This window comes from Atractosteus spatula, chromosome 3 (assembly GCF_055471065.1).
Source record: "Atractosteus spatula isolate fAtrSpa1 chromosome 3, fAtrSpa1.hap1, whole genome shotgun sequence".
In the NCBI taxonomy this organism is placed as follows: domain Eukaryota; kingdom Metazoa; phylum Chordata; class Actinopteri; order Semionotiformes; family Lepisosteidae; genus Atractosteus; species Atractosteus spatula.
Window position 1 is genome coordinate 48,048,584 of NC_142708.1, and position 26,607 is coordinate 48,075,190.

The following is a 26,607-nucleotide window of genomic DNA, read 5'->3' on the forward strand; positions in this document are numbered from 1 at the left end:
GTTCTCTTGCAAGGAAAAAAAACTTCAATTATGACGTAACTAAAATGCATCATTGCCTTGCAAAGATATAGACTTGTAAACTTACTTTTGCTCGAACAAAATGACTGCTTGCGCCAGATGGAAAATTGTGCATGTTATTGGTTTTAACCACAAGATACACAAAAGGTGATTCTATAGGTCTACGCTCAATGTACACTCGCAAATGATTGGACAGTTTCAGATGCTGTAGACAGATTACAAACACCCTCATGCTCTTTTTAGCTGCCATTAACCACAGTATCCTGTTTCTGACCATGTGACAGGTTAACAAGTCTAAACACTTGCAAGAAAGGTCTGTTCTTTTTAATTTTATAAGCCAGAGAGCATGAACAGGGTTTACATACACGAATATACAAACCACAATCACATGTTTTGGTGCAACCTCTTTAGGACACAATGTACATGAGCTTCACACAGATAAGGCTGAGGGTTTTATTCCACATGCTTTTTTTGGATAATGTTTAACTATAATCCTCACTACAGATGAAATGATTGTCTATGTGTTTCGTCATCTGCTGGAAAGTTAAAGTAATACATTGTTGTAAAAAGAGCCAATTTTAAATGAAGAAATCTGTCACAAAAAGCCATTAAATTAACATTTCTTCATGTCTGACTCTCCTCACTGTTAATAATAGAACAGATTTTAATTTAAATGATTTAATACATTTATTCACTTTCAGAAATCATACAGATTATTATATGTATATACATTGTTCATTATTCAAACAGAAACCATTGTACTTCCTAAAGTATGGATGTAGGGATTCCCTAAAGTAAATGTGTTGGCAACAGCCCTGGCTGCTATACGTTTACAGTTACATAATGCTTTAAGGCTGTAGTATCAATTGCTGGCTCGCAGCAGCAACCTTCTGAATTTAGAAACAACTGAAGATTTCATAAAGTTACAGGTACCCCCATGGCTCTACCAACTGGAGGCTGAAGCAGAAGTTTTAGTTGTACTTACAATCCTACTACTTTGCCATCTTACCTTGGGCTACATGTACCATTTCACTGTAAACAGAGGCTGGTACAACAGGATGGGGCAGATCCTGAAGGTACCTTCGGAGGCCATCACACAAGGTCTGCAGGTCAAACTGATCCCAGTCTAGGGCAGAAGGATCTGCTGGAACAACAGGTATGTCAACTAATTAGCTTTTTCATGACTCTGTAACATTTTGATTACTCACTCAGTCTTGTTCAAAGAATAGTTCCACTTTGATGCACATTCCCCCATTTAACCTGCTTGCCCTTCTATTACATTTAACATATGCACAAACAAACTACCCACTATGTATCAATCAAAACTAGAGAGGAAAGGTGCTTTTAGTCTTCCAGCAAGCTGGTCGTTAAGACTGCAGAAAACAAATTGCTCATAAGAACATAAGGTTACAGACGAGGTGGCCAACTGGTCCATCTAGTCTGTTTTGCAATCTCATTTTACAGAACTCATTTTATCAGATTTTCTGGTTAAATGCATTTTATGGAACAGTAAAATAAGAATACTGACGGGGTTTGTCATATCATCTAGGAGATGCTACAGGTTTCTTTCCATTCTTAAACAGCTTATAAACAATTTATAGGTGCTTTTCAAGAAACTCAGTCTTGGAATATAAAATTCTGGAAAGGAATATTCAAGTCCATTGTCATGCGACACCTATGCTGTTGTTGGCACTAATTTATAATATATTAATAGGTCACCAATGCACAAAATAAAAACATACCCCGGTCAGCACAGACCATGCAAGAATCTCTGTGTAAGTCTGCATTTAACACTTTATCAAGACCACAACACACTTGAAACAGCTTTTGTTTCAGGCAATACTTTTAAAATACCTGAGGTGTAAAACAGTCTGGAATCTGGATTCAGGCATATTTAACAAAAAATATTTATATGAAAACAACCATGTTTCATATTGCACCTTATGTACCTAGCTTTCTGAATTGTACACTAAGAACAAGAGCGCATGTGATAAGAGTAAGCACGTCCATTTTTTAAAGTAGCTGACCTTTTGCTTTATTGACCTTCATTAAGAAATAACAGAAGGTAAGAGATGTAATCTAAAAGAAAACGTGCTATAAGGAGTTGAACATTAGGCATAGTACATTTCACAATAATAAAGTTTATCCAACACATTTAAAAGCAGTTATTTCAAAGCACTTTACACCACTTAAAAAGAACATAGCGCCCTGAAATAAAAACAGATAAAAGATCAGCTACTGTGGAGCGATATCATGTAGAGCATTTTAACATCTCAAAACCTGACAAGAAACCAGTGCGAGGACACTAAAGTAGGAGTGATGTGATCACTTGCGTTTGATTTGTCAGGATTCTGAACATATCCCAACACAAGTATAGTTTTAGAGACTGTTACTATGGCATTACAATAACCAAACCATGAAAAAACGAACACGTGAATCCACATTAATATTACAGAAATAACAGGGATGGAGCCTGGAAATACTTCTAAACCAAAACGAAAAATTATACTTCTACAATAATCAGAAACTAAGAAAAAAAACTAAATCCCAGGTTGAATGTATTTTTAAAATAAAAGAACAGTTAAAGGATAAAATACTAATGGTTTTATGTATGAAATGTTTTTCATCAAGAAGGTTATAAAGAGCTTGTGTTTCAAAAAGTGGCGAAGAGAAATATGAGTGCAACACAACTACATCTTCTGGTGAAACTTGGTATTAGCCCACATATACTGTAGCCACAAAGTGGCAGAACATCTATATTTCAAGTTTTAAACTTAAATTAAAAAATGCTAATTTATCCAAAATACACATCATAACACATGTCTCAGAATAATAACATGCAAGAGAAAGTCTCATAAACGTACATAAATTTGCCATTAAAGTTTTTTTATGGTGATACTTACCACTTTCGAAGCATTGCCTGATTTCAAGTCCACTACATGAGCCAAAGTTTCTGTAAAGGGTGGGACAATCCAAACCTGCAGATGACAACATGCAGAAGAAAAATGTTGGAGTAACTACTAAGAATGAGTCTTTGAATCTTCTTTAGATTTGTCCTTTTATTACAAACACAAGCACAGGCTTTTAAAGAACAAGGGCCAAAAAATATACCAAAAACAGTATAGGATTACCCTATAATTTAGAACTATACAGGTACATAGGCCAATCATTATCTAAAAAAAAGTTCCTGCTGAAAGCATTTTTTCAAGATCAATGTGTGCATCAAAAGTGAACATCTGCTCAAACCTAATCTTAATCTGTCTCATCAGATGCAAATAAGTAGCATCACGTAAGACACGTTTAGGATCCTAATTTTATTAGAAAAAAAGATGCTTCATTTTAATTCCCAGTTTAGATTTTTTGTGCATTCACACTGCCTTTTATTTTATTTTTAGACCTCTGTTCCACAATGAGCTGCCTTTGCTGGTTCTTAAAAAACTAAAAAACTTAAAAACATTCTGGAGGCAACTTGCGACATGAAGAGCTAATTTTTCTCACAATATGCTATTTCTCTAGCTTATATTATTGAGGATTGCAATTTTTTTAAAATGTCCTAAATTTATGAGACCCAATTAATCTTTCTTTTTGAGCTTGTAACGTTAACACCTTTAAAGCCTCACTTTGTAACATCAGACCATGAAGCCATCCATCCATTTTCTAACCATTACAGGCACAAGGCAAGGTACACCCTGGACGGGATGCCAGTACATTGCAGGGCACACACACACTCACACAAGCGCCAATTTTCCTGGAAACAAATTAACCTGCCAGTATGTCTTTGGACTGAGAGAGGAAACCCGTTCAGACATGGGGAGACCCCAAGGAGGTGATCCCCAAGAAATGAACCCAGGGACCCAGCACTGCGAGGCAGAAATGCTAACTATATGCCACCGTGCTGCAGTTTAATTTTAATTATAGTAATCTGACCATTATAATAATGTGTTATTAGAATGCCTGTGAGCTAAAATGTGCGGTCGTTGAGTATTTTTACAAAAGCTGAGCAAAGAAAACCATCGGGAAGCCAACAGCAATGTCTCCTCATTACCATCAGACCTCTTACCTTTCCTCTCAATGGCTTCCACTAATTTCACCAGAATGGGTGGAGCTAATTCAGGTGGGGAGAACTGCTCCGTGAGATCCAACAGTGCTGAAACTGGAAAGAAAAGGGGAAAAAAAAGACTTCATGGGCCAAGGATCACAGGATGCAATGTGATCAATTAATATTTAATCAGAAAACAAACTACACGTGTTGGCTTTTGAGCCTATGTCAACAGCATTTGTACTGTCTGCTGTTTAGGGCAGAGTCAAGAGAACTTGTCAAGACTGTGCCGTGTCATAATTCTAGCATCTACTCACATTTAGCTTTGAGGTCACATTTTGTACCCCCTCTGAAAACTGCACAACAAAATATTCCCACAAGACAAGAATAGTTATGAAACAAAATTAGAATCAACAATATACCTAAATATTTTTTAAAGATATACATTTACACAGATACACATTTATTACACGTGAGAAGTACTGCATTATTAGATGGATTTTGATTTCACATTCATTCTGTGTTCTATTAAACAAATTGTTTTGGGGTAACAACTTCAATCAATAATAAATTAACTACAGAGACGAGCTAGTTAACTATTCACAGAAGCAAGGCACCAACCTTCCAAATGAATCTGTATTTGATCGGCTATGAAAACCGACAGTAATTCTGAGCTGTTGCCAGTTTGGACTTGATACTTGAGATCTAAGCTCTCCAGGTGTGTACACTAAACATCTAAGTCTGGACATGTGCTTCATTTTCCTTGGGAGAGGCATTTAACTGGAGTGTTCTTCAAAGAACGAAATTGTGGGAGTTAATGTTTGAAATATTAAAGCTATGAATGGTTTCCCTGTTTAAGAGCTGTAAGTACTCCTTTCCTGAGGCTCTACTTAGCCAAGTTTGGAAAGAAACAAAGTGACAGCTTTTATTATTTTAAATTAATTTTTTCCAGTGTTTTTTTTGGAATGGCAACATTAGTTAGCAGAGTACTACCATGTGAACCTCATTTGCTTTTTAGTAGAAAAAATACAGCAGTTTAGCCTGATCTGGCAGCGTTTTTCTTCATGTGCCCCCCTGCTCAACCTCAGACTCTCGGTGTGCACTGTCACAGCCATGGATTGTACTTATTCAAATACACCACACAGTGTTCAACACAGTATATTACCGTAACAACAAATAATGTTGTTACTTCATAATTGATCAGTATTAATTTTTTTTCCCCTAGATTTAAACATTCACAGACTTTAATATAATGTTCCCGTTGGAAGCATAAAGACCATTTCATTACTATAGTTTTACCCTATTCTCCATCTCCCACTTGTCATACAGGCAAAATAGAAACAGAGACTTGATAAGTACAAGACTGCTTTAGTAAAAAAAAAAGCAATACATCGAATGTCTTGAAAAATGTTTTTAAATATCAGATAGAAATGGCAATTGCGCCATCTGGTAGCTCTTATCAGTACTGCACTGTATAAAAGCTATCTCGGTTTAAACAGCAGGTTTTTTGTTCTGCACCATCTTTCACCAAGATCTACAGAGATCCATTTTATTGACAGTCCATCTCTTTGTACAGTACTCAGCTTAAGATTACTTTAGACTTGTCTTATAACAGAAACTTGTATTGTAAAATGATATGTTCCAAGATACAACTATTACTTTTATTTCCAGGAATGGGCAGAGAACCATATAAGGGCAAATGAAACACTAAGTAGTGAAAATTGGGAGAGTATAAAAGCTATCAGATGTATTTTAAAATCACTCTTAATATATTCCAGTAGTCCAAGAGCATGATCACAAAATTCTCAAATCTAAAAACTAACAGCATCCAATTCACAAAGCTATTAGAACAGGAAAAGTAAAGAACTGTGGAATTATCAAAGAAGTGACACGCTTGCAAATCTCAAGAGGTTTAGCCTTTCACACAGTGGGAGAAATTCAACACTAGTGTAATTCTGCCAAAAATCTTCTGCTTCCAAGTTCCAGGAAACTGAATTGACTACTTAGAAAGCTTTTTCTAAACTGTTTCCTGCCTGGTTTTATTTTAAAGGCCTATCTCCCTCAGAAATATCACTATGAAACTCATTTATCAACTGTACAATTTCAAACAACTGAAAGTCGAACCACTGTTGAAAAGTTTTCCTTCCCTTTTCAAATAACTGAGAAAAAAATGCACTTCTGATCGAGCTAGAATATCATGCCATTTCAATAATCATTAAAATATTTTTTTTATAATTGAAACTATAAGTACACTACTAAAATGTAGTGTTTTTTTAACAATTAACTTAAGTAAATTGTAAATATTTTGCTCATCCCACTAGTAGTAATCATTCCTACTAGCTTAATCTGACCAATGAACAGATATAGAGATTATTATTCTCTGCACTACAGAAAAAAAAAAACATAAGATCCGTTTTACTATAATGAGCAGAAGTGACCTAAGACATAATGACTCCTATAAAATACCAAATAAAAATAATACGAAAAAAACGAATCATCTACATCTAGTGTTTTCGCCTTGGGCATCATGATAGCCTTTAATAAGAGTGTCAATCAGAATGCTATTATTCAGAAATTAAGCACTTTGGGGAAAATTCTTTTAGTGTGTGCTCTTGGAAAAAGCGGGCAGTTCTGTGTTTTAGGGAGCATATATTTCAATTCAGCAGTATTTTGGTGTATTTTTTATTGCTCTATCAGGCTCAGCTACATAAAGTACAGATTTATAATCTCAATGGAAGGAAACTAAAAACATCCAAAGAAATCCCCCAAATTAAGAACCAAGACAAACAGTACAATGCTATTTTGGACCGATAAGATGACTGGTTGGTGGAAAACAGAAACACACAAGCATTTATCATTACTGGTCACCTTTTTCTGTAGCTGTAAGGCAGGTCTCTGTCATGCTCTAGCTATGGCACTCTACAGCATTTACCAAGGTCCCATGATGCTAGAAAGCAGAAGCTTGGTAAACTACAAAAACTGTTGAAACAGCATCAATGCAACACACTGTGTTTTAATTGGAAATGCAATTGCAAATCTTTTAAATACCTTAAGCACTTGGCATAGAACTCTTCTGCAGTACTGATATACTGTGGTCCCACAAATCCTTAGTTCTTTTGGTGGTGAGGGGGACATTTGACACTTCAACTGCAAATCATTTTTTTTTTACTACACTAGTGACAAGAGGTGGGATGATATTAAATTGCTTCTTGGTAACATGGGATGACTTGATACATCTGGCACCAGCAGTACTGGATTAGGTGACATACAGAAAATGACAGACACGTTTGGACCTATCAGGTACACAATTTCGCCGAAATACTGTACATGCGACAGGGGATCAAATACACAAAGGGTATCGCTGTGATCACTTGGCCTCAGCCTTAAGGCTGGCGCAACTATTAATCCTTTTCATACAGGACAGTCTGACGGTCAAGCCACTCCTTCAACCGCATCAGCTAACATCACATTCTCATCTTATTTTCCATCTGTACACGAGTTCGCACAGATGGCACAAGGATACGTACAAACATGGCCTTTTTCTTCACATTCTGGAGAAGCTGTCAAACTAAAGCTTTAAAACCAAATAATACACAGATGTGACCTGGTACCAATTTCACCCAAGACAACAATGGCAGGATTTCCTAGCTAACACCACTTCTTGTTATAGAATTTATTTCCCATTCAAAGCAAAATGACCATCATTTAGCCTCACTCATGATCATATCGCCTCACGTTTTGGAATAAAAAAGCCATCCAGGTCATTTTAGTGTCATAAGGGAATTGGTTGGCTTCTCCCCACCGGAAGTGCTAGCAAGATTAGAAGAAACTGACCTCATGGTGCCCTTTATCATGAAAGCCTGAAAGGAAATATTAGCAACTGACAACTTGAGCAATTTCATTTTTTTTTTAAATCTCCCGATCCCTGCTTAGCAACTGCCAGTAACGGAGAAATGAAGTGCCAAAACAAGTCCATCCAACTGCTCCGAGACAATATGTTAAAAACACATGGGCCTTAAGAATTGAAACACTTAAAAAAAAGCTCAAATGTCATTTACCATAGCAGAAATCCAACTCTCCATCTGTAGCACCTGATTCTGCCAAGTGTTCAAAGGTTCAAGACATTCTGTGCAGTACTATAAGTAATAGTGTACTATAGTCCATTGCCAAAAGGATAAGAGGTGAAAAGCAGATTTTATCCTTAGTAGATTTCTTTAAAAGATTTTAATATTCTACACTTTCCTTTCCATGTACCTTCAAGAGCAATGAAAATATGAATCAGTTAGCCCTTTCATACTTTAGCAAGTAGCATAGGGTTTGGATTTTAAAGGCCACACTGTAATCGAAATACTGCACAGGAGCCTACCTTGATGTTCTGTTTGTTCACTAGGTAATAATTTGTTTCAAAAAAGGAATACTACCAATGTGTAGAACAAGCATCACTGGCACAGCCTGCGTCCACACCATTTAGTAAACTTCAAAATGTACTTTTTTTAATCAAACTAATCCTACGATTTACAGTGTACGGCGTATAGAGTTAAAAAAGATGATACTGACGAAGGAAATAGGCAATAAGTAATAGATTAATAATAATGTTTATAGAAGATTAGAATATAAATTACTTAAACATGTATTACCCTAATACAGTTTATAAGACTCCATCACACTACAAGTTTTTAGAAGTGCTTCTTCATTCATGCATACAAATTAGGAGGCTCTATAAAATCAAGATTTACTGACTTACTGTACAACTGTATTTTTTATGATTAGCTTTAATGACTGAATGTATCCCAAGTTCTAGTCACATACTCAGTATTTAAAAAGAGAACTGGCAACATTTGCACAAGCCTTATGCCGAAGAGTATCCATACATACCACTTGTGAAACCAGTGTTTCTCTATATTATTTTAGATATCTATATTTTACAGTAATACACATTTCCAATTTTTTTATATTTTAACAGCTGCATTTCCAGACAATACGTTCTGCTGTGAGATGATGTGCATTCTAAGCAAAACTGAATAGTGGAAAAGGACCTACAGGAGGAATACAAAACTGACAATGCAAAAAAAGCACTTTCACACGGACAAGTATGTTGTAAAGGTTTCCAATGCAGAGATGGTAACAAATCTTCCACTCAGGTTTAGCTGTCACATGTAAGTGTACTTCACTAGACTTGCCTTATTGTAACTATCACTTTGAAAATTGAAGAATATGTAAAAAAAACATGCCACAAGCTTTTAGTGCATTACCTACCTTGTTTTAAAAAGTAAGCTTTTTCTGAAGAATGATGAAAAGCTGCATATAAATGGTGCTCTTCAAAGACTTCCTCAATAGCCTTATAGTGCTGGTACATGCTTTCTCTGAAATCATCTATCACGTATTCTTTGATAGATACCATGCTTGAAAAACACCCAATATTATAATTCTGTTAGAAAATACCTGATAAGTGTCATTCTATATATATTTTAAATCAAATCTAATAAGTTGTAGCAACTTGGGTTCCGTCCATGTCTTAAAGCTTTTGAATGTAAATTACAAGGTTAGGCAGCCTTCTCGTCTATTTTTATCAAGGCATCAGTATCAACCAATGGCACAAATCCGCTCCTGAACTTTCTGCCAATCGCTGGCCTCCGTTTCCCTGGCAACTCGAGACAGGAATTAGGCCCAAAGGGGAGGGCGAAAAAGTACCTTTAATTTGGCAGCTTACTACACCCGATACTAATATAGCAGCAAGCTACAAGGTGAGGATGTGAGACAGCTGCTATGGAAAAATCTGAAGCAGAGACAGTACATTTGAGTAACTCAAGGCTAGACTAACTGGTATGGCTCAAGCACGCACAGTGTATGCGACACACATTCTTCACGCGGCCCTGCTGAAGCCCAAATTAATTTGAGGAAAAACATGGAAAAGAAATACCATGCCACCATCTCCAAACAAAAACATTTTCATTTAAAAGACGCTTCAAGCCCAAATACACAAAATGATTAGCAGTAACATATGTAAAAAAATAATTTGAAACTTAATTTTATGTGCACTTCAAGCACACAAATCCCTTCTAATGGATTTTATAGAACTGTGAAACTTCACCACTGACTTTTCCTTGCAGGTGAAGAGTCTTTAGTGCAGAAGTAATCAGTTCTGGTCCTGGAGAACCACAATCCAGTGGGTTTTATAGTCACCCTCAAATCGTCAGCTTCTAAACACTTGGAACAATGTTGCTATTTGTGCAATTATGTAATTAAGAGATGTAAATGAAAATATACATGCCCCAAGTTCTCAAAGCACCAAAGCTGACCATTACTGACTTAATGCATCTATCCATTTTCTAACCACTACTTCCAATTCGGGGTTGTAAGGGAGTCAAAACCTATCCTGGCAAGCAAATGGGTCGCAAGGCAGACAGACACAAACACACACTCACACCAGAGTCAATTTTCCCAGAAGCCAATTAAGTATGTCTTTGGGCAGTGGGAGGAAACTGAAGCACTCGGAGGAGAACCACACGAACATGGGGAGAACATATAACTTCCAAACAGATAGCAGCCCAGGAATTGCACCAAGGGCCTCAATGCTGCAAGTCAGCAATGCTAACCACTGTGCCACTGCAGTGCCTGGATACTGATTTAACTTAGTAAATTGATCATAACTTACAGTATATGTTCCAAATCTTTACAAACTGATGTCTTTAGGGACTGATTTTCCAGGACAAGGGGTGCTATAGTGCATTGTAGTACAGTGAGAATCACAAGTGCTGTGTCTGTGTCAATGTTACACTAACATTGCAGAAAATGATACTTTTAATACAGAAGCTGAACATGATTTCCTCCCATCAGTTATGATGGTGAAGTCATTCTTCAAGCTATTAGTCAACTGATTTTTTTTCTTTGTGTGATCCAGCAATACAAAAGTGTGTTTCCTAGCAAGGTTTCTATAAATATGACAGCTGAGCAGATGGTTTTCTGAGCCGCAATAAGGAAGCAGTCATAGTCTCCACAAAGCAGCTCTGTGAAAACAAATTCAAGTGCCTACTGTGAATGTTTCTAGAGCCATGTGGAAATCTAACATTTTTGTTCATATCACTCTCTGAATTATCCGCTTATCCTCCACAAGTACACGCCTATTCTCAACTATTCTTCCCCTCATTTTAACTAAAGTAAAGGCGAAAACAGAAATTGGCTTTCAACCTTTAAAGTTTCATTTGAGACATTTTATTTTTGCTTTAATTTCTCTATTATCCGCAGTAATAAGAGTATGGAAAGCCTCGTAAGAAACATAAAGCAATGTCTCCCTCTACAGGGAATGTGCAGCTCTTCAGCATACTAGCAGTTCAGTGGACACATTGTAGCTTGATGAGGTTTGGGAACTTTAAAATTACTTTATACAGAAAAAATGGTGCATGAACAGTAACAAAAGTAAACTGTCAAGGTAAGATGTCTTTTCCCCCAAAGATAGTCAATGTAAGGCAAAGGAAAACGTACATTGTCAAAAATACTGTTAGCCTTACCACCATATATCTGTGTATGTACATATACAGCTATCACAGCAGTGACAAAATTTGGCAAAGCCAACAGTTCAACAATTCACCTCTTTCAAGCACGATTTTTCCAATCTTTTTTTGTCAGTTCACAAGGGTTAAAAGAAGATGGGGATCACAAGACAAACTTAAACTTTAAATTGGTTCACATATTGCCCCAGCATTTATAGATTGCTGTTTTCCATACTTACACAAGATTTCATCACCCAGATATCCAACTTGTTAGTTCCATTTTCATCTTCTCTACTACTCATATCTCGCCCTCCCCATCCCTTTAATTAATTCTTCTGCTCTCTTCCTCTCTCCTTCACCCATCTGAAGATGACACCACAGTCAAACTGTTGCATTTTCCTTTCATTTCCCCTTTTCAGCTCCAACTCAGCTATAATTGTTCCTTTGCAACATGCACACTGATACAGCTCCTCACACTAACCTCCACATATGAATCCTATCCTTGACAGAAAATGGGATGGGATTTCAAACTCAAGGTGTTTCATTAATTTAAGACCTTAAATCCTTTTTTCCCCCACAATTCATTATCATCGCTTAAATTCCTTCATTATCATTACTCTTTAACCGTTTATAAAAACCTTTTTCTATCTTTTTGTCAATCTAAAAATGGTAACACCCTAAATCAGGCTAAATGCATCATTTATGTGGTTCCACTTCTAATTTATCTCAAGCTTAGTACATCAAGCTTAGTGCATCTGAAGAATTCCATGCAGAATTTCCTAATATCTCTGCTCAGCTGCAGATCTGAACTCGTCACTAAATATTATTTTTAATTCCACTCCCCGTTCCTTGGACCCATCAAAGATGTACAACTGAACTTGCTTGCACTTGCCATTCGTACAGAATGTACATCACTGTTCCATAAAAAAGAATTAAAAAAAGTCTTAAGATAACTGCTTTCATTCAACACTAAATGATACTATGCTCACAGCATAGACTGAGATTAGGCTGAACGTCTACAGACCTCTACCAGTTTCTTTACAATCTTATTATTCAAAACGTACATATAACTTTTTATAATCTTTTGACTAGAAACTGTCACGTGGTGGTGAATATCACATTTAAATATAAACCTTAACAAACCTGCAGCTGCGAGAATTTGAACAAAGCTTTATGTCAATTACAGAAGTGTAAACTGTTTTTATTCAGTGACAGAGAAGTCTGCTGCAGTGCCATTTATAGCCACTTGTCTTTTCCAAATAATCACTGTACTTTTGGTTTCATGAGTACTGTATATTTCAACTTGATTTCTTGCACCAGTTCTATTTCTCCAGTCTTGCTCATACGAATCATGTCAAATACTGACCTCTCTTAATTTGTATCACAAATACTTGCTGTTACACCACGTTATGGATGTAATTTGCTTTAAAAAACAATTTGATGGCATTTGGATTGCATTTACAACCTATACATCCATTGTCTAAATAGTATGTTTTTTTTTCTGTGTATTTATATTTAGAATATTTAAAGCACAACATGTCAGATGTAATTATGCAAAGACAATTATGGTAAAGCACGTCCTGGACACTTTCTGTCTTTCTGTCCTAGGTGTTGGAAGATGGACAATTTCAAATTTTAAAAACTGCAAGAGAGTGGTAACAAGAAAGGGATGGATAATTCATGTCCCATTGTTATGCATTAAGACATGGAAATGTTCCCTAAGCTCTTTAACTTGCAAATATTATCCATCTGTTAAAAAAGCCCAAATTAAGACTCCAGTCAGCTCAGTTTATATTGGCCAATATTGTACCTAACCAGTTTGGCAAAAGCATTAGAACAGGTAGTTGTTTGTTGTTGTTGAGTATGCTATCTGCAAATCACTTACCTTGCAAGTAAGCTGTCATCTCAGTTTGGGTTCAGGTCATTGCATGGTACAGAAACAGATTGTTAGGGTTACTAATGATCTTCCCATGACTTCTGACTATGGTTAATTTTAACACTCTTGACCTGCAGGACCTCAGTGGTGTCTAAGGTACTGTTAATAATAACGCATAGTTTAGAAGGTGTCCCACAGGGCATTGTTCTTGGTTCCATTTTTTTTTTAGTAACTATGTTACCATTAGGTCATTTTCTTCATGGGTATGGTATCGGTTTTTATTTGTATGCTGCTGTTGATGAAATTTATGTTTGAACAAAGCTTAAGGCTAATCATGTACCATCTGCCCAGACACACTTCTTAGATAATAAGAAGAGATGTTCCCAAAATAATAACAGGTACTCAGGTCAGGAATTCTGATATCATCTTTGTTCTCAACCTTGTGTTAGAAGGCTTTGTTTTTAACACTACAAACGAGGCTGTTTTTTCCATCTTCTTAACCATTCACATCTCTCCCAATCTGATGCATCTTTTCAGAGGTTCACTGCTGGTGTATCTAAACATGTTGTTGTTCAACTGGTTCAGAGGCCAGCTTCGCAGATCTTAGTTTCAACTAATGCTGGGTGATAATTCGATAACGATAATTATCGCGATATAATTTTTCTCGATATAATTTAAACAAAAGTTCGATATATATGTTTATGCTTTGCGCATGATATGCGTATGCGCACAAAATACTGCGCGAGTGCGCGTGCATGTTGCAGACCGGGCAGCTAACGTGGTGTTGTTTACCCACACGGTGGTGGCTGACAGCATTGTAGTTAGAGTGGAGAAATGAGCGACACTGAAGCAAGTGTAGTGCTGCCAACAACCAGCTCGAAGGACGATGACATCGTCGACAGAAAAGGTCATTCAACTTCGGTAATCTGGAGATATTTTGGCTTTTTACGATCAGACATAAACAGAGCAGCATGCACTGCAAACTGTGCCGCAGATCCGTGCCAGCAAAGACAGGCAACACTATGAACATATTTCACCATTTAAAACAACATCATCCGTTAGAACACGCAGAAAGTAAAAAATTACAGTCACAAACTAGTGTTGTTAGTGGAAGGGGACCGTCTATAAGCACCAGGCCAGTATTCAGTGCGACTACACAGCAGCAAACTATAGTAGCATCATTTTCGAGCACCGTGCCTTACGACAAAAAAATGAAAAGACATGAAGACATCACAAATGCAGTTGCATATTGCATTGCAAAAGACATGCTTCCCATTAGCACTGTTGAAAATGAGGGATTCAAGAAGCTTATCAGAGTCCTTGACCCCAGATACGAGCTACCTGGTCGGAAACACTTTCCACTGACTGCACTTCCTCGGCTGTATACAGAGTGTAGGGAGATGGTAGAGCGGCAGCTGCAAACGGTGCCATTCTTCGCCACTTCTTCTGTTATGATCCTTTAAAGCACTTTAAACTTTGCAGTATGTCTGAGGCATCTTCTATGTGTGTTTTTTCACACTGCAGTATTTAATTTTTCTATTAAGATATTTATTTTGTAAATTTTACTCATGCATATTTTGACATAAAAAGACTTGAATACTCTCTACCTTAGATTTGTTTAATGTTTCTGCTGTTTGGCAAGTGTTTGTTGTGTTCTTAAAATAAAGAGTTGTTTAATTTACCAATTAACTGTCTGGTTTCTTCAACTTTCACTCAGGAGAAAAAATCTGCCTTTAAACTTGAAAGAAATAATGATTTGACATTTATCGTGATAATTATCGATATCGACTGATATGAAAATTTTTATCGTGATCATGTTTTTGGCCATATCGCCCAGCCCTAGTTTCAACTAAAATGCATGACCATAAATCACCTGTTTTAATTTCATTGCATTTGCAGTGAATTTCACAAAATTCAAATATTGTTGTGCAACTTTAAGACTTTGAATGGTTTGCCTCATTAAATACATTAATTAACTCCATATACACCTACACCTCATTGAACTCTTTGAACTCCAGCCTTTATTAGTTCCCAAAACAAGGCTCTGAACATCGAGACACCTCTCTGCTCTGGTGATCCAAGGCTGAAATCATCCTCTTTAAATACTGATTTAGATCTTGCAAGTCAGTCAATACTTTGAAATCTGTTCTTAAAGATCACTTTCATACTCAAACTTTTAATTCTGCTTAATTTACCGTATAAGTAACTGTATACCTGTCTTGGTTTTATTAAATAATGCACCTCGAATTGATGCACCATATAAGCGGATATCTATATTTCCTAGGAACACTTCTACCTAAGATGTCGACTATAGAAAGGGCATTTACGAAAAATTCATAAGGTTACAACTTAGTTTCCATTTATCATGGGTATTCTATAAGAATCATTCATCTTAAATGCCATCTAAACGAATAATCAGATAAAATGAAATATTAAGTGCTAATTACCCAATTTAAAAAGTAAAGCCTAAGTACTGCACAGAACTGCATCAAACATTGTTGAGTTTAGGACTCTAAAAACTACTTCTGCTAAAATGAAAACAGGAAAAACTTTATTTAAGGTTAAGAAGATGTTCCCACTGCTCTAAAATTAGAATAATTTAATGATTGAGTCAGACTGAGAATTCTTTGCTATGTTTAGTTTGAAAAGTAAAGCCCCCGGGTTGCATTAGCCTAGAGAATTTTTTTTTCCTGAGTTTTCAATGATCAGTACTCAATTAACTTCTCTTCATTTAACACAGCAATTTGCTCTGTTTAGATGATTAGCTTGCAGTATTAGCTTAGACACTCCATTCTCCAACTCGGGCAGTTGCAACATTTTTCTTCAAGATTCAGGTTTATAACTGAAAGATATCAGAGCAGAAGTGCTTAGCTAATAAAGCAAGTAAAACTGCAAAAGGAACTGAATCTGCTCATCTGTAATATGGGCAGCAACGTCTTTAATCTACAACTAAGCTGAATAAATCAAAACCACATTTTCTTTTTTCTGCACAACTTGTACACACATTCTAAGGCACATTTAAGCGTTCTTTCCTTACACTTGGCGATCTTTTAATCCAGTCAGCAGACACGATTTGCCTGCAATAAGAAGATTTGCCAATCTAAACTGCAGCCTCTTGAGGCAGGCACGTAATGAAACACACATGCACACACTCTCACGCACACAGAGCGCAATAAAACAGCAGGTTCCAGAAACACTCCAGACACTCTTCATTTTTCTTGGGTTCTTTTTTTTTTTAAAGGCATATGATGTGGATTATGGAAAGAAATGGCTAACATACAACATCTTGACCTGTGAAGTTATTATTGTATGCACTGAACTTCAGCTTAAGAACTTTGGTATTCGAAACATATTGTTAAGACCTACGGTCAAGAACGCAATTTCGGTTTATGCGTGTCCCCCCTGATTTGACCAATTGTGAACTTATGAACAATGCTGCAGAACTAAACAATTAGCATTTCAAATTTGAAAACAGTGACTATAAAAGACAAGGCACAATAACACAATGAACCACAGTTCTGGATAATGCACCTAAATTACAGTGACATCAATGAAAACCTAGAAGCTAAAAGTGTTTCAAACAGGTTTCAAACAGAAGGCATTTTCTACTTCCCTTAAAGTCTTGTACAGAATGATGTTTCCAATTACTTCATAGTCTTTTACACAAATGACAGAAATGCACTTAGATCAGATTAGCTCAGTATACAATAGTGATACTACATTCAATAAGTACAAGATTAAATTAAAATTCAGAGTCAATTCAATGGTAAAACACTGCACATGGTATTCGGGTACTTTTCCTCCTTGGTAAACTAAAGACAGCTGAATCAAATTAGAGGACAGTGCGGCATGTACCCTCAAGACTTTTTTCCCCCCGGAAGACTTGACTTCTTAGAGTTTTTGTTCCCCAAATGTTTAATTTATACATGAAACAAGACGGCCTGTTCTCCTTTTAGAACATTTTTTCATACTCTGATCCTCACAGTTTGAACAGAAGTGCTTCTGTCGATCATACCATGATTCACCCAAAGTCCTTCACAGTTCTTAAAGCAGAAAAAAAAACTTAAGTAGCATTGCATGTGTTTCACAGTATTTAAACCATTAAAAAATGTTGAAGCACAATCCCATTAGTTCAGAGATAGGTAGCAACTAAGCTCTTCTAAAATCTACTAAAATAAGGTAAACCGAATGAAGTGTGACCCATTTATGCCATCCAGGAGAAAAAAGTAAATGAAAATGCTAAAATTGGGATCTATGAAATGTCTTACCACAGTGAATTTTAACAATGTTAATTAATAAAGCGAATATGAATTAATATTGCACTATCATTTAACTATTTCTGCAGTACAAAACATAGATCTCAGCATTCCTGCTGGACATTTGCTCTGGGCTCATTGCTGCTCAGGCTCCTGCAGGAGTGCTCGGTTCAAGCATTAGCCTATACAGGATCTTGCCAAAGAGTCGTGTGAGCCGTCCCCCACCACAAACCCACACTGCATTCCCACAGAGAGCAGATCCCCCCCCACACACACACACTGCATTCCCACAGAGAGCAGAGCCCCCCCCCCACACACACACTGCATTCCCACAGAGAAGAGCCACCCCCACACACACTGCATTCCCACAGAGAGCAGAGCCCCCCCACACACACACTGCATTCCCACAGAGAGCAGAGCCCCCCCCCACACACACACTGCATTCTCACAGAGAGCAGAGCCCCCCCACACACACACACTGCATTCTCACAGAGAGCAGAGCCCCCCCACACACACACTGCATTCCCACAGAGAGCAGAGCCCCCCCCCACACACACACTGCATTCCCACAGAGAGCAGAGCCCCCCCACACACACACACTGCATTCCCACAGAGAGCAGAGCCCCCCCACACACACACACTGCATTCCCACAGAGAGCAGAGCCCCCCCCCACACACACTGCATTCCCACAGAGAGCAGAGCCCCCCCTCACACACACACAATGCATTCCCACAGAGAGCAGAGCCCCCCACACACACACTGCATTCCCACAGAGAGCAGAGCCCCCCACACACACACTGCATTCCCACAGAGAGCAGAGCCCCCCCACACACACACTGCATTCCCACAGAGAGCAGAGCCCCCCCCCCCCACACACTGCATTCCCACAGAGAGCAGAGCCCCCCCCCACACACACTGCATTCCCACAGAGAGCAGAGCCCCCCCCCACACACACTGCATTCCCTCAGAGAGCAGACCACCCCTCCATATGAACACTTTGTTCCAGTACAGAACAAAGGTTCTTGCATGTAGATCACAGTAGGATAATTGTGCTTTTACTGTAGTTTGCAGAATTCAAAGAAAACTCAAAGTGGTCAATTATTCATGTAGTAACTGATCCCTATTAATGATCAATAATATTTTATAACAAAGCTTACTGGTCTCATGTTTTAATTGACAATTTAGAATTAATAGTTGCTATGCATTTATGAACCATCATTTGCAATCCCTAAAAGCCATACAGAAGGCACTATACAGTGCTTTGCAAATGTATTCCGACCCTTGACCAGTTCTCTCATTTTACTGAATTACAAATCCTACAATGAAATTGCAAAAGGTGGCTCTACAAAATACTAAAATGTGGGGATTGAAAACTTATGCAATTAGCATATTTGAGTTTTTTATTTTTCTTAAGAATATTTTCTAACATAAAACAATGTCACATTAAAATAATTAATTTTGAGTATCAGTGCTTAGAAATAAAAATATCACAGAGAACTAAATTTCAATGTAGGACTTGCAGTTCAGGGTCAGAATACTTTTGCAATGCACTGTATATATACTCACAAAGTTGATAAAACAATCAATTGTTGCCTTAATGAAGTTCTTCTCTGTAATACAGCAAGTCCAAGAAAAAGAAAAGTAAAAAGGAACTAATCTGCCACTAAAGCAAACAGTAAATGTCATTAATGCATTGACAAAAAAATAATTTGGCAAACAAACAAAGCAGGTTTGTTCACTATTCAACACACCATTTAACTTATCACTCATGAAATTATTTCCGTAGATGAAATCAGACATTATATGAATAAACATATAAATAACTTTTTAATGACAGCATCATGTCCACTGTAACATGTATAAGTCTGAGAGCCACAGAGAGGACAAGTCCTAGCCATGCAGGCGACTAGAAAGGCCATTGATTGTCTGAATTCATTGTGAAGGAAGCTGCAGCAATTTTAACACTTGCCCCGATTCATCACAACGTAAGGAATCTGAATCAATGAATCAGGCATCTGAAACTTGGTGCAAAACCTTCGCCATCAGAACTGAAAGAAACAGCCCTGCAAAATCCAGAGCAATCACAACAGTAAGCCAAACGTACCATCCGAATCAGCAGTACACCTTTCTGGACCATCCAATTTGAGACTGCTGCTCTATTTGATCTGACAGGAAAGCGAAAACATGACCAGATTTATTTTCTAGTTTTATTTTTTTGGAGATAAAAAAACACCCTACAGCATATCAATGATATTCTTGTGTTTTTCACTTGGAAGTCAAAGACCTTCACCAGTGGTCTACACAGCTGTCAGTACTCTGCTTCCTTCCCAGTAAGCAGAAGCCCTGCATTCTTCCTGAAGCCAAGCAACCAGAATCTCCTTAATAACACTGTTCAGTCCTGCAGATGTTAGTCAGAGCACTGATGGGGCCCAGAAAAGGAGCAGGGGACATTATCTCAAACTCCAGCTATGCAACTTGTCCTGTAGCACTGCAGCAGGCAGCTTTGTCAATGTTTTCAAGTAGGCCCCATGTGTAGTTCAGTTACATATTCAAAGAGCAGTCTAGAACGGCTTGTGCTACAGCATATTGCACAAGGGTTTAAGCATTATATGCCTGTGGACATGTAAAGCTACATACTGTACATGCTCACGTCTGTTCTGGACATTCTTTAGCATTTGGTACTAGCATATTTATCTGATGTTACAACAAGATTTAAGCAATCTCATAATAATACCAGAATTAATTAAATAAAACAATTGCATACTACACATTACACATACATGTTAATATAACTGCTCTATTGATGACCGATTTAAATCACTGAACAAAATAAATTGTTATCAGTATGGTTTTAAAATAGGCTACAGTATAACAGAACAAGCAGAATAACATTTGATTTTACTTTGAAATACTCTCACAAGAAAAGCAGGGAGGAATGAAGAAAAATGATACTGTGGGTTCCAAAGATACACTAAGGACTCTGTGGAAATAGGAATGACGTACATTAAGTTCAATTAGGTCGAATGTTTTAAAAGAAGCCATAACACTGTGAAGTTTGTTGGAAAAAAGCCAATGTCTCAGATCAAGTAAATGCGGAACCTGAATGAAACTCTGAAACAAAACAGGAGACTGATGCAATGTCTTTTTCCACATGACTGAATGTCAAGAGAACTCCTTCAGAAAGAGGAATAGAGAATCTGAAGCACTGCGGCAGTATGAAAGGACCTGTTTTCATTATGAATTGCCGTTGTAACCATGCATCACAAAAGAAAGGAATTAAAAATATGCTCAGGGATCAACACCTTAAAAATAAAAGAAAAGGGAAAAGTAGTTTTCAGACAAGCCCAAACGTGTTTTTACTAAGACCAGCTACAGAAACATAATAGTGACATCACGGGAATGCACATATAAAAACGTAACGAAAATTAGTCTGTATTTTTTTAAAGATGCGGCAGGTTATTTTTGCAATACTGTTTTTTCCATGTATCCATTTTTCTGCCGAGGACAATGGACAGGTTATATCTTTTTAATGCTTCTGGTCTTGAATGTCTTCAATAAACCTTTCTGCATAATCGATCCTTACAAACCATTTTCAGATGGGAATTAATTAATGGGTGTTTGCATTGTGTGTAAAGCCAGCCAAGTGTGACCTGTTTTACAATTAGACTGAAGCTCAAAGTGTGCAATGCTAGTAAATACTGAAAATTTCATTTTTTTAAAAAAATCTAATGGCTGACACACCAAGTTTCCATTCAAGACTAGAAACCACTTGCACTGTCCTCAGCACAAGGCAGTACTGCTCATACTAAGGGACTAATCATCTCCCACAGCAATATCATACAAATATAAAGGAAACACAAGAGGTCTGGTTACTAATGGTAGGAGGCATACTGCCACAGCTGTCTCACAGCTCTTGGGTCTCTCAGCTTGAATGCAGACTGAGGCACCTTTTGGTAGTGTTTGCATATTCTCTTTATGTAGACAAGGATATTATAGACAGCTTTAAGTTTCTTCCCACCTTTGAAAGACTGGCTAGATTTGCTGGCGTCTCTATATTGCCTGTGTGTCTGTCACGGACTAGAGTCCCATCCATGGAGTACTACCTCCTTATAGCCCATATATCCAAGGCCGGCTCTGGGATGCTGCAGCCCTTTCCAAGAAGAAGCAGTATTCTCACAGGCGATGATTGGAATTATTAAGGGCAGTTTAGGGGTTAGGCAAGTTTTCCACTTGGCTGTTCTACTGTAAACAGCTTTAAAATTTTCAAACCATGTAAATGTTTTAAAATAAATGTTTACGTCTCACAGTATTTTCTTAGGGATCTGTTTTTATGCTGATTGGACTTTCCATATCACTGGTATTACATTATAATATACACTTCGGTGGGGGGGGACGTTCCATAATATTTCATATCTTTTTGAATATTAACCTAAAAGGACCCCAAAACTTTAAAACTTAAATTTTAGGGGAAAAAACATAGAAAAAGATGTACAGTAGCTATTATTATTGAATGCAGGAGAGTTGCTATTTTTAAAATTAAAAACACGAGGGATTTACAATTCACTCCACTTATTTGGTCAGATATCTCCAATTCACAAGCTCCATCCAGTTTTTTCCTGGAGGAAGGCAGGGGATGAGCTTCAGCAACTGGCTGGATAGTTCGCTGCAGACACCAAAGCCTCTTTGTGTAACAAACTGGATCTACGTTTCACTACCAAACTAAAAGAGGACCAAAATGCTCTCTGAGGTGTTAAAAATCTTCCACCCCCTGCAAGAAGATGAAACATTACCTTAGTTTCACTACTGCAGTCCATAATAAACACAGGACAGTGAAGCAGATTATTGTACAGATCAGAGGCCCAGCTGAAAGCAAGCTGACACACAACAGTCTTGGGAAGCGCAGGTTAAATTTCTTGCCAGTTTTCCCCCCAAACATCTGCCACTCTGATGTTAAACCCCTGGCTCAAAGCATGCCGTACCCCTGCACACTCTGAAAGTGGAGGGAACTTCAGAAACATTATCAAAACATTTTGCAAAAAAAGGACAGGAGGAAGGGGAGAGGGAGATCTGCCAGATCTTTCAGTGACCAGCAATAAATCACAAACACTCTGAGGCGAAGAGAATTCAACACCCAGCCCCCAAGTCCTGGGCCTCTCAGTGAGTGAACAGAGGCCCATTCTTTTCCTGATGCTACATTTACACTCTCTACATGCCCTCGCTCCACCGCTGACCGCCGGCAAAACACTGCAAGCCTTCATCGTACTTCGCCTTCCTAATCACTAGGACAAGCATTCTACCATCCTGCTACACAGAAATCACTCTGAAGGAAATAAACAAGAGCTGTCATCAAAAGAGTGCCAACGGGTCTTACACGAGCATCTTCCAGCTCACCCCCCCCACCCCCCCACCTCTGCATTTCTTTCATCTTGAGTGCTTAATCTTCTGAATCTGTTAGCCTTTTCCATTTGCTGGTTCCACAGATATGCAGCTGAGCATTTCCTGTAAATGCATTCTGAATCTCATGAGAGGAAGAACACCCTTCAGTACTGCTTTTGTTTTATTACTCTTGTCACCTCGCAATATGCAATAACCCGATAAGACTTTTCCAATAAAATAAATCAGGCCCCATGGACGCTGAATGACACTATATTCTGACTTTTAAATACAGTGAAGCGCATCAGCAGACTCAAGGGTGATCACTACCAAACCGAGACAAATTGTTCTTACAGACAGTATTTTTTAATTCCATTATATAGATTTATTTGTATTCCACAGTTGGTTTTAATTTCAAAACAACTTGTCAATTTTTAAGTCATTGTTTGCCATTTACCAGAATTGCAGAACATTTACAACAGCCTGGCTTTCTTTTGTTTGCCGTGGTGTTAACCTTTTCACATGGTGACTGATGGCACTGGAAGAAAAGGCATTAACTGCAGCGATAGTCCTCACCTTCTACTGATTTTCAAGTGTTAACTTCAGTCATGAGGGTTTCATTAAAGGTATACAGTAATTAATCCCTTTAAATATCGTTTTATGATATTGATACAGTAAGCAGTGGCAAGGAAAACATATCAGATGATACCATCTAAAACAGATATAGTTCAAAATTATTTTTTGCACATTGCTCTTGAATGTCAGTTCTGTAGAAGTTAATAACTAGTAATTGTAACGTACATGCCTTCTAAGGACTTATCCCTGGGACCAAATTCCTATCTCTTCAAGCAGTTCAAAAAACAGATAAAGCTTTAAGAATGCATGTACCCATTTATATTATATAGTGCAGAGAAAGTGCCTGTTGTCGAAAAAAAGAAAAGAAATGGAAGAGTTGGGGAAGTTTTTTTTGTATAACTGATGTATGAAGGGACTTCTACTCTGGACCAAGTGTAGTAATGAACTGGATATGAACCAATACAAAAAAAAAATCACTTTAAAAGTCACTACACTCAAAGAAATACCTCAAAGCATCTCGAGTTCATTAGCAAAGAAGAAAGCATTGACCCCTTCAACTTGGCGTTTGAGACGCTCTAACCGGATTGAGGATTCTGACGATACAAAATTCAGCGAGAAGGAACTCGTGAGATACATTCATTTTGTCACGGTTTTCAAAAAACTAATTTGTTTGGATCACAAGTTTTCTACTGTTTCTAAACTGTTTCTACTGTTTCTAAATGTTTTACGAAATCCCAAATACGGCCTCGCAAAGATGATCTCAGATTTTCTTTAAAAAAAGACCAGCGATAAAGCCCGTGATCCCACGACATTCAAATTAATTAATCAAATAATTTGCTGGTTTTCCTTAAATTCGAACTCAATTGCTTCAACAACTAAGGTGTAACCCTGAGACTGGTTGAGTTTGATCTGATTTGCTTGGAAATGTGTTAAAGGAATTATGGTCAAGGTTCACATTGTCTAGCTGACTGCCATAATGGGACTTCCAGAATGCTACTATAAATGCAGACCACAGCAGAACTGACAACAGGCATTTTTCTGACACCACTCAGAAGTCACGCTAATAGTGGTAATTCTTAAGACCGATGTCATTGTATTTTTATAAATCATTCAGAACTGCACCTAAAAAAACAGAATTTTGACATAGCAAAATAAGATATAAAAACACAACAAATTTTGATTTACAGTAAAATTTACATGCAGATCAGTAAGCAGAAAAACACATCAATGAGATACTGATAAAGCAGGGTAAGTACCATGTTTAAAAATAAAATAGTATGAGTTGTAAAAAAACACCTGAAATGTGACATCTCTGAAATGCACAAAGTCACAGTATTATATATTTTAAAGGCACTTTTGGAGAAACTTCACGAAGTCTACATAAATCATCACTTGTACAGAAAATAACATTTTTGCAATTCTCTAGCAACAGCCACATCAAACATGCCAGTACTGATGAAATATATTTGCGTATGTTTCTATTTTCACAAACCATTTACCATAAATAAAACCATACTTTGCTTCTTGGAATCTGAACAAAAAGGGCAGCATTTAATTTAACCAGAGAAGGATTTACAACAGTTTCTCTTCCATTTATAAAACAAAATGCCCTCTTACCCAAGATAAATATACAGTGTGATATATTAGGGAGAAACTAGGCAATGTATTGTAGTTGCTCCTAGGAATCTGTCTGTTCTGTCAACATAAGTCCCCAGTAAGCTGGTCATCTACATCACATGGAGATTAGTCGGCAGAAAATTTCACGAGATGTGCAAAATCCTTTGTGCTAAAAGAAATGCAATTTTATCTCCTTTTTATGCAGTTGTAACAAAGAGGAACTGTACACCACATGCACTTTCAGCCAGCCAGGGCTGGAGCTGGGGGTACAATGCACCATGATCTGGAGCAGTGCCAGTTGTATTGTCTTGTGTGGCCAGTTAGCATTCAGCTGAGCTGGACTGGAGTTACAGAGAATGTAGGTTAAAACCAAGATGAAGCTGGGAAAAACTGGTGAACATAGAGGAGATCAGCCTGGACCTACATTTTATTCTAATATACATTCCATCATTCTAGACAGTCTAGAAAAAGAAAATCACAACATCCTTCCACAGAGTGAAACCATTCTTATCAATATAGCTAGGTTTTTAATTTAATAACACATTCTTGCAAATAACACATTAAAACAAACATTTAGCAAACCTTCAGATTTCTTTCTTTTTCTGAAACCATTTTAGCCAAAATGCAAATTTATTAAAATGCACATCGTTTAAGTCAACTGTAAAGCGTCAAATTCTTCTGAGCCAGAAAAAACAGACATCCTGTTTCTTCATTTGATAAGTCATCCATTGAAACAGGCTTTCACAAATCTTAAACATTTTATTAAGACAGTACAAGTTTAAGTCAGTTTATTCCTTTTATATTTGTTTCTCAATCAGTCAGTCCTGATCAATCATACAGTCCTGTATGTAACTAGAAGCAGGAGCAATAAGGAAATTCAAGCTAAAAGATCTTCCCTTTACAAGAATAAAATAGGGTTAAATTAAACTTCCTCGCTGACTTTCATTGCTGACCAAAAAAGAGAACAGTGCATGTGTGTTATTCAAATTGAACAATAGAGATTCTGCACTATTTTGTAATGCATAATCACTACTCACCCTTCTCATACTCAGCTATTCAACTATCATATACTGTACAGCACAAGCCTGCAGGGCAACTTCATGGTTCTTATTTGAACTCTTGCTGAAGAGTAATACTTACACAAATGTGAAAGATTCATTGACCAGTTGTACAGCCAACAACTGTGTCCTTTCAAAATGCCAGTGAAAAGGAGACATGAATGGAACTACAGAGGGTACTAACGTGGTAGGATCATTTGGTTGTGTCAGAGGAATAATCACTCAACATAACTGCCATTTTGCAGCTGTTAAATAGTGAAGCTTCTAACCAGAACTTCATTTTGCCCACTTCCTAACCACAAA

At 37.4% G+C, this 26,607-nt stretch overlaps 1 protein-coding gene across 3 annotated transcripts in view; it reads right to left on the minus strand.

The window, feature by feature from the left end:
• The window catches only part of pik3r1 (phosphoinositide-3-kinase, regulatory subunit 1 (alpha)), a 46,795-nt gene that overhangs the window by 12,986 nt on the left and 7,202 nt on the right, over positions 1–26,607 (minus strand). Inside the window, exons 1-4 of one of the 3 annotated variants that reach the window (XM_088910303.1) lie at positions 9,314–9,509; positions 4,079–4,171; positions 2,922–2,996; positions 1,028–1,162 (exon numbers count right to left, since the gene is read on the minus strand). In XM_088910303.1, the coding sequence (XP_088766429.1) occupies positions 1,028–1,162; positions 2,922–2,996; positions 4,079–4,171; positions 9,314–9,458 (448 nt within the window). In that variant the 5' untranslated portion in view covers positions 9,459–9,509. Of the gene's footprint in view, positions 1–1,027; positions 1,163–2,921; positions 2,997–4,078; positions 4,172–9,313; positions 9,510–26,607 lie in introns of those variants that run through there. The other 2 variants (XM_088910301.1, XM_088910302.1) reach the window with 2 other exon arrangements.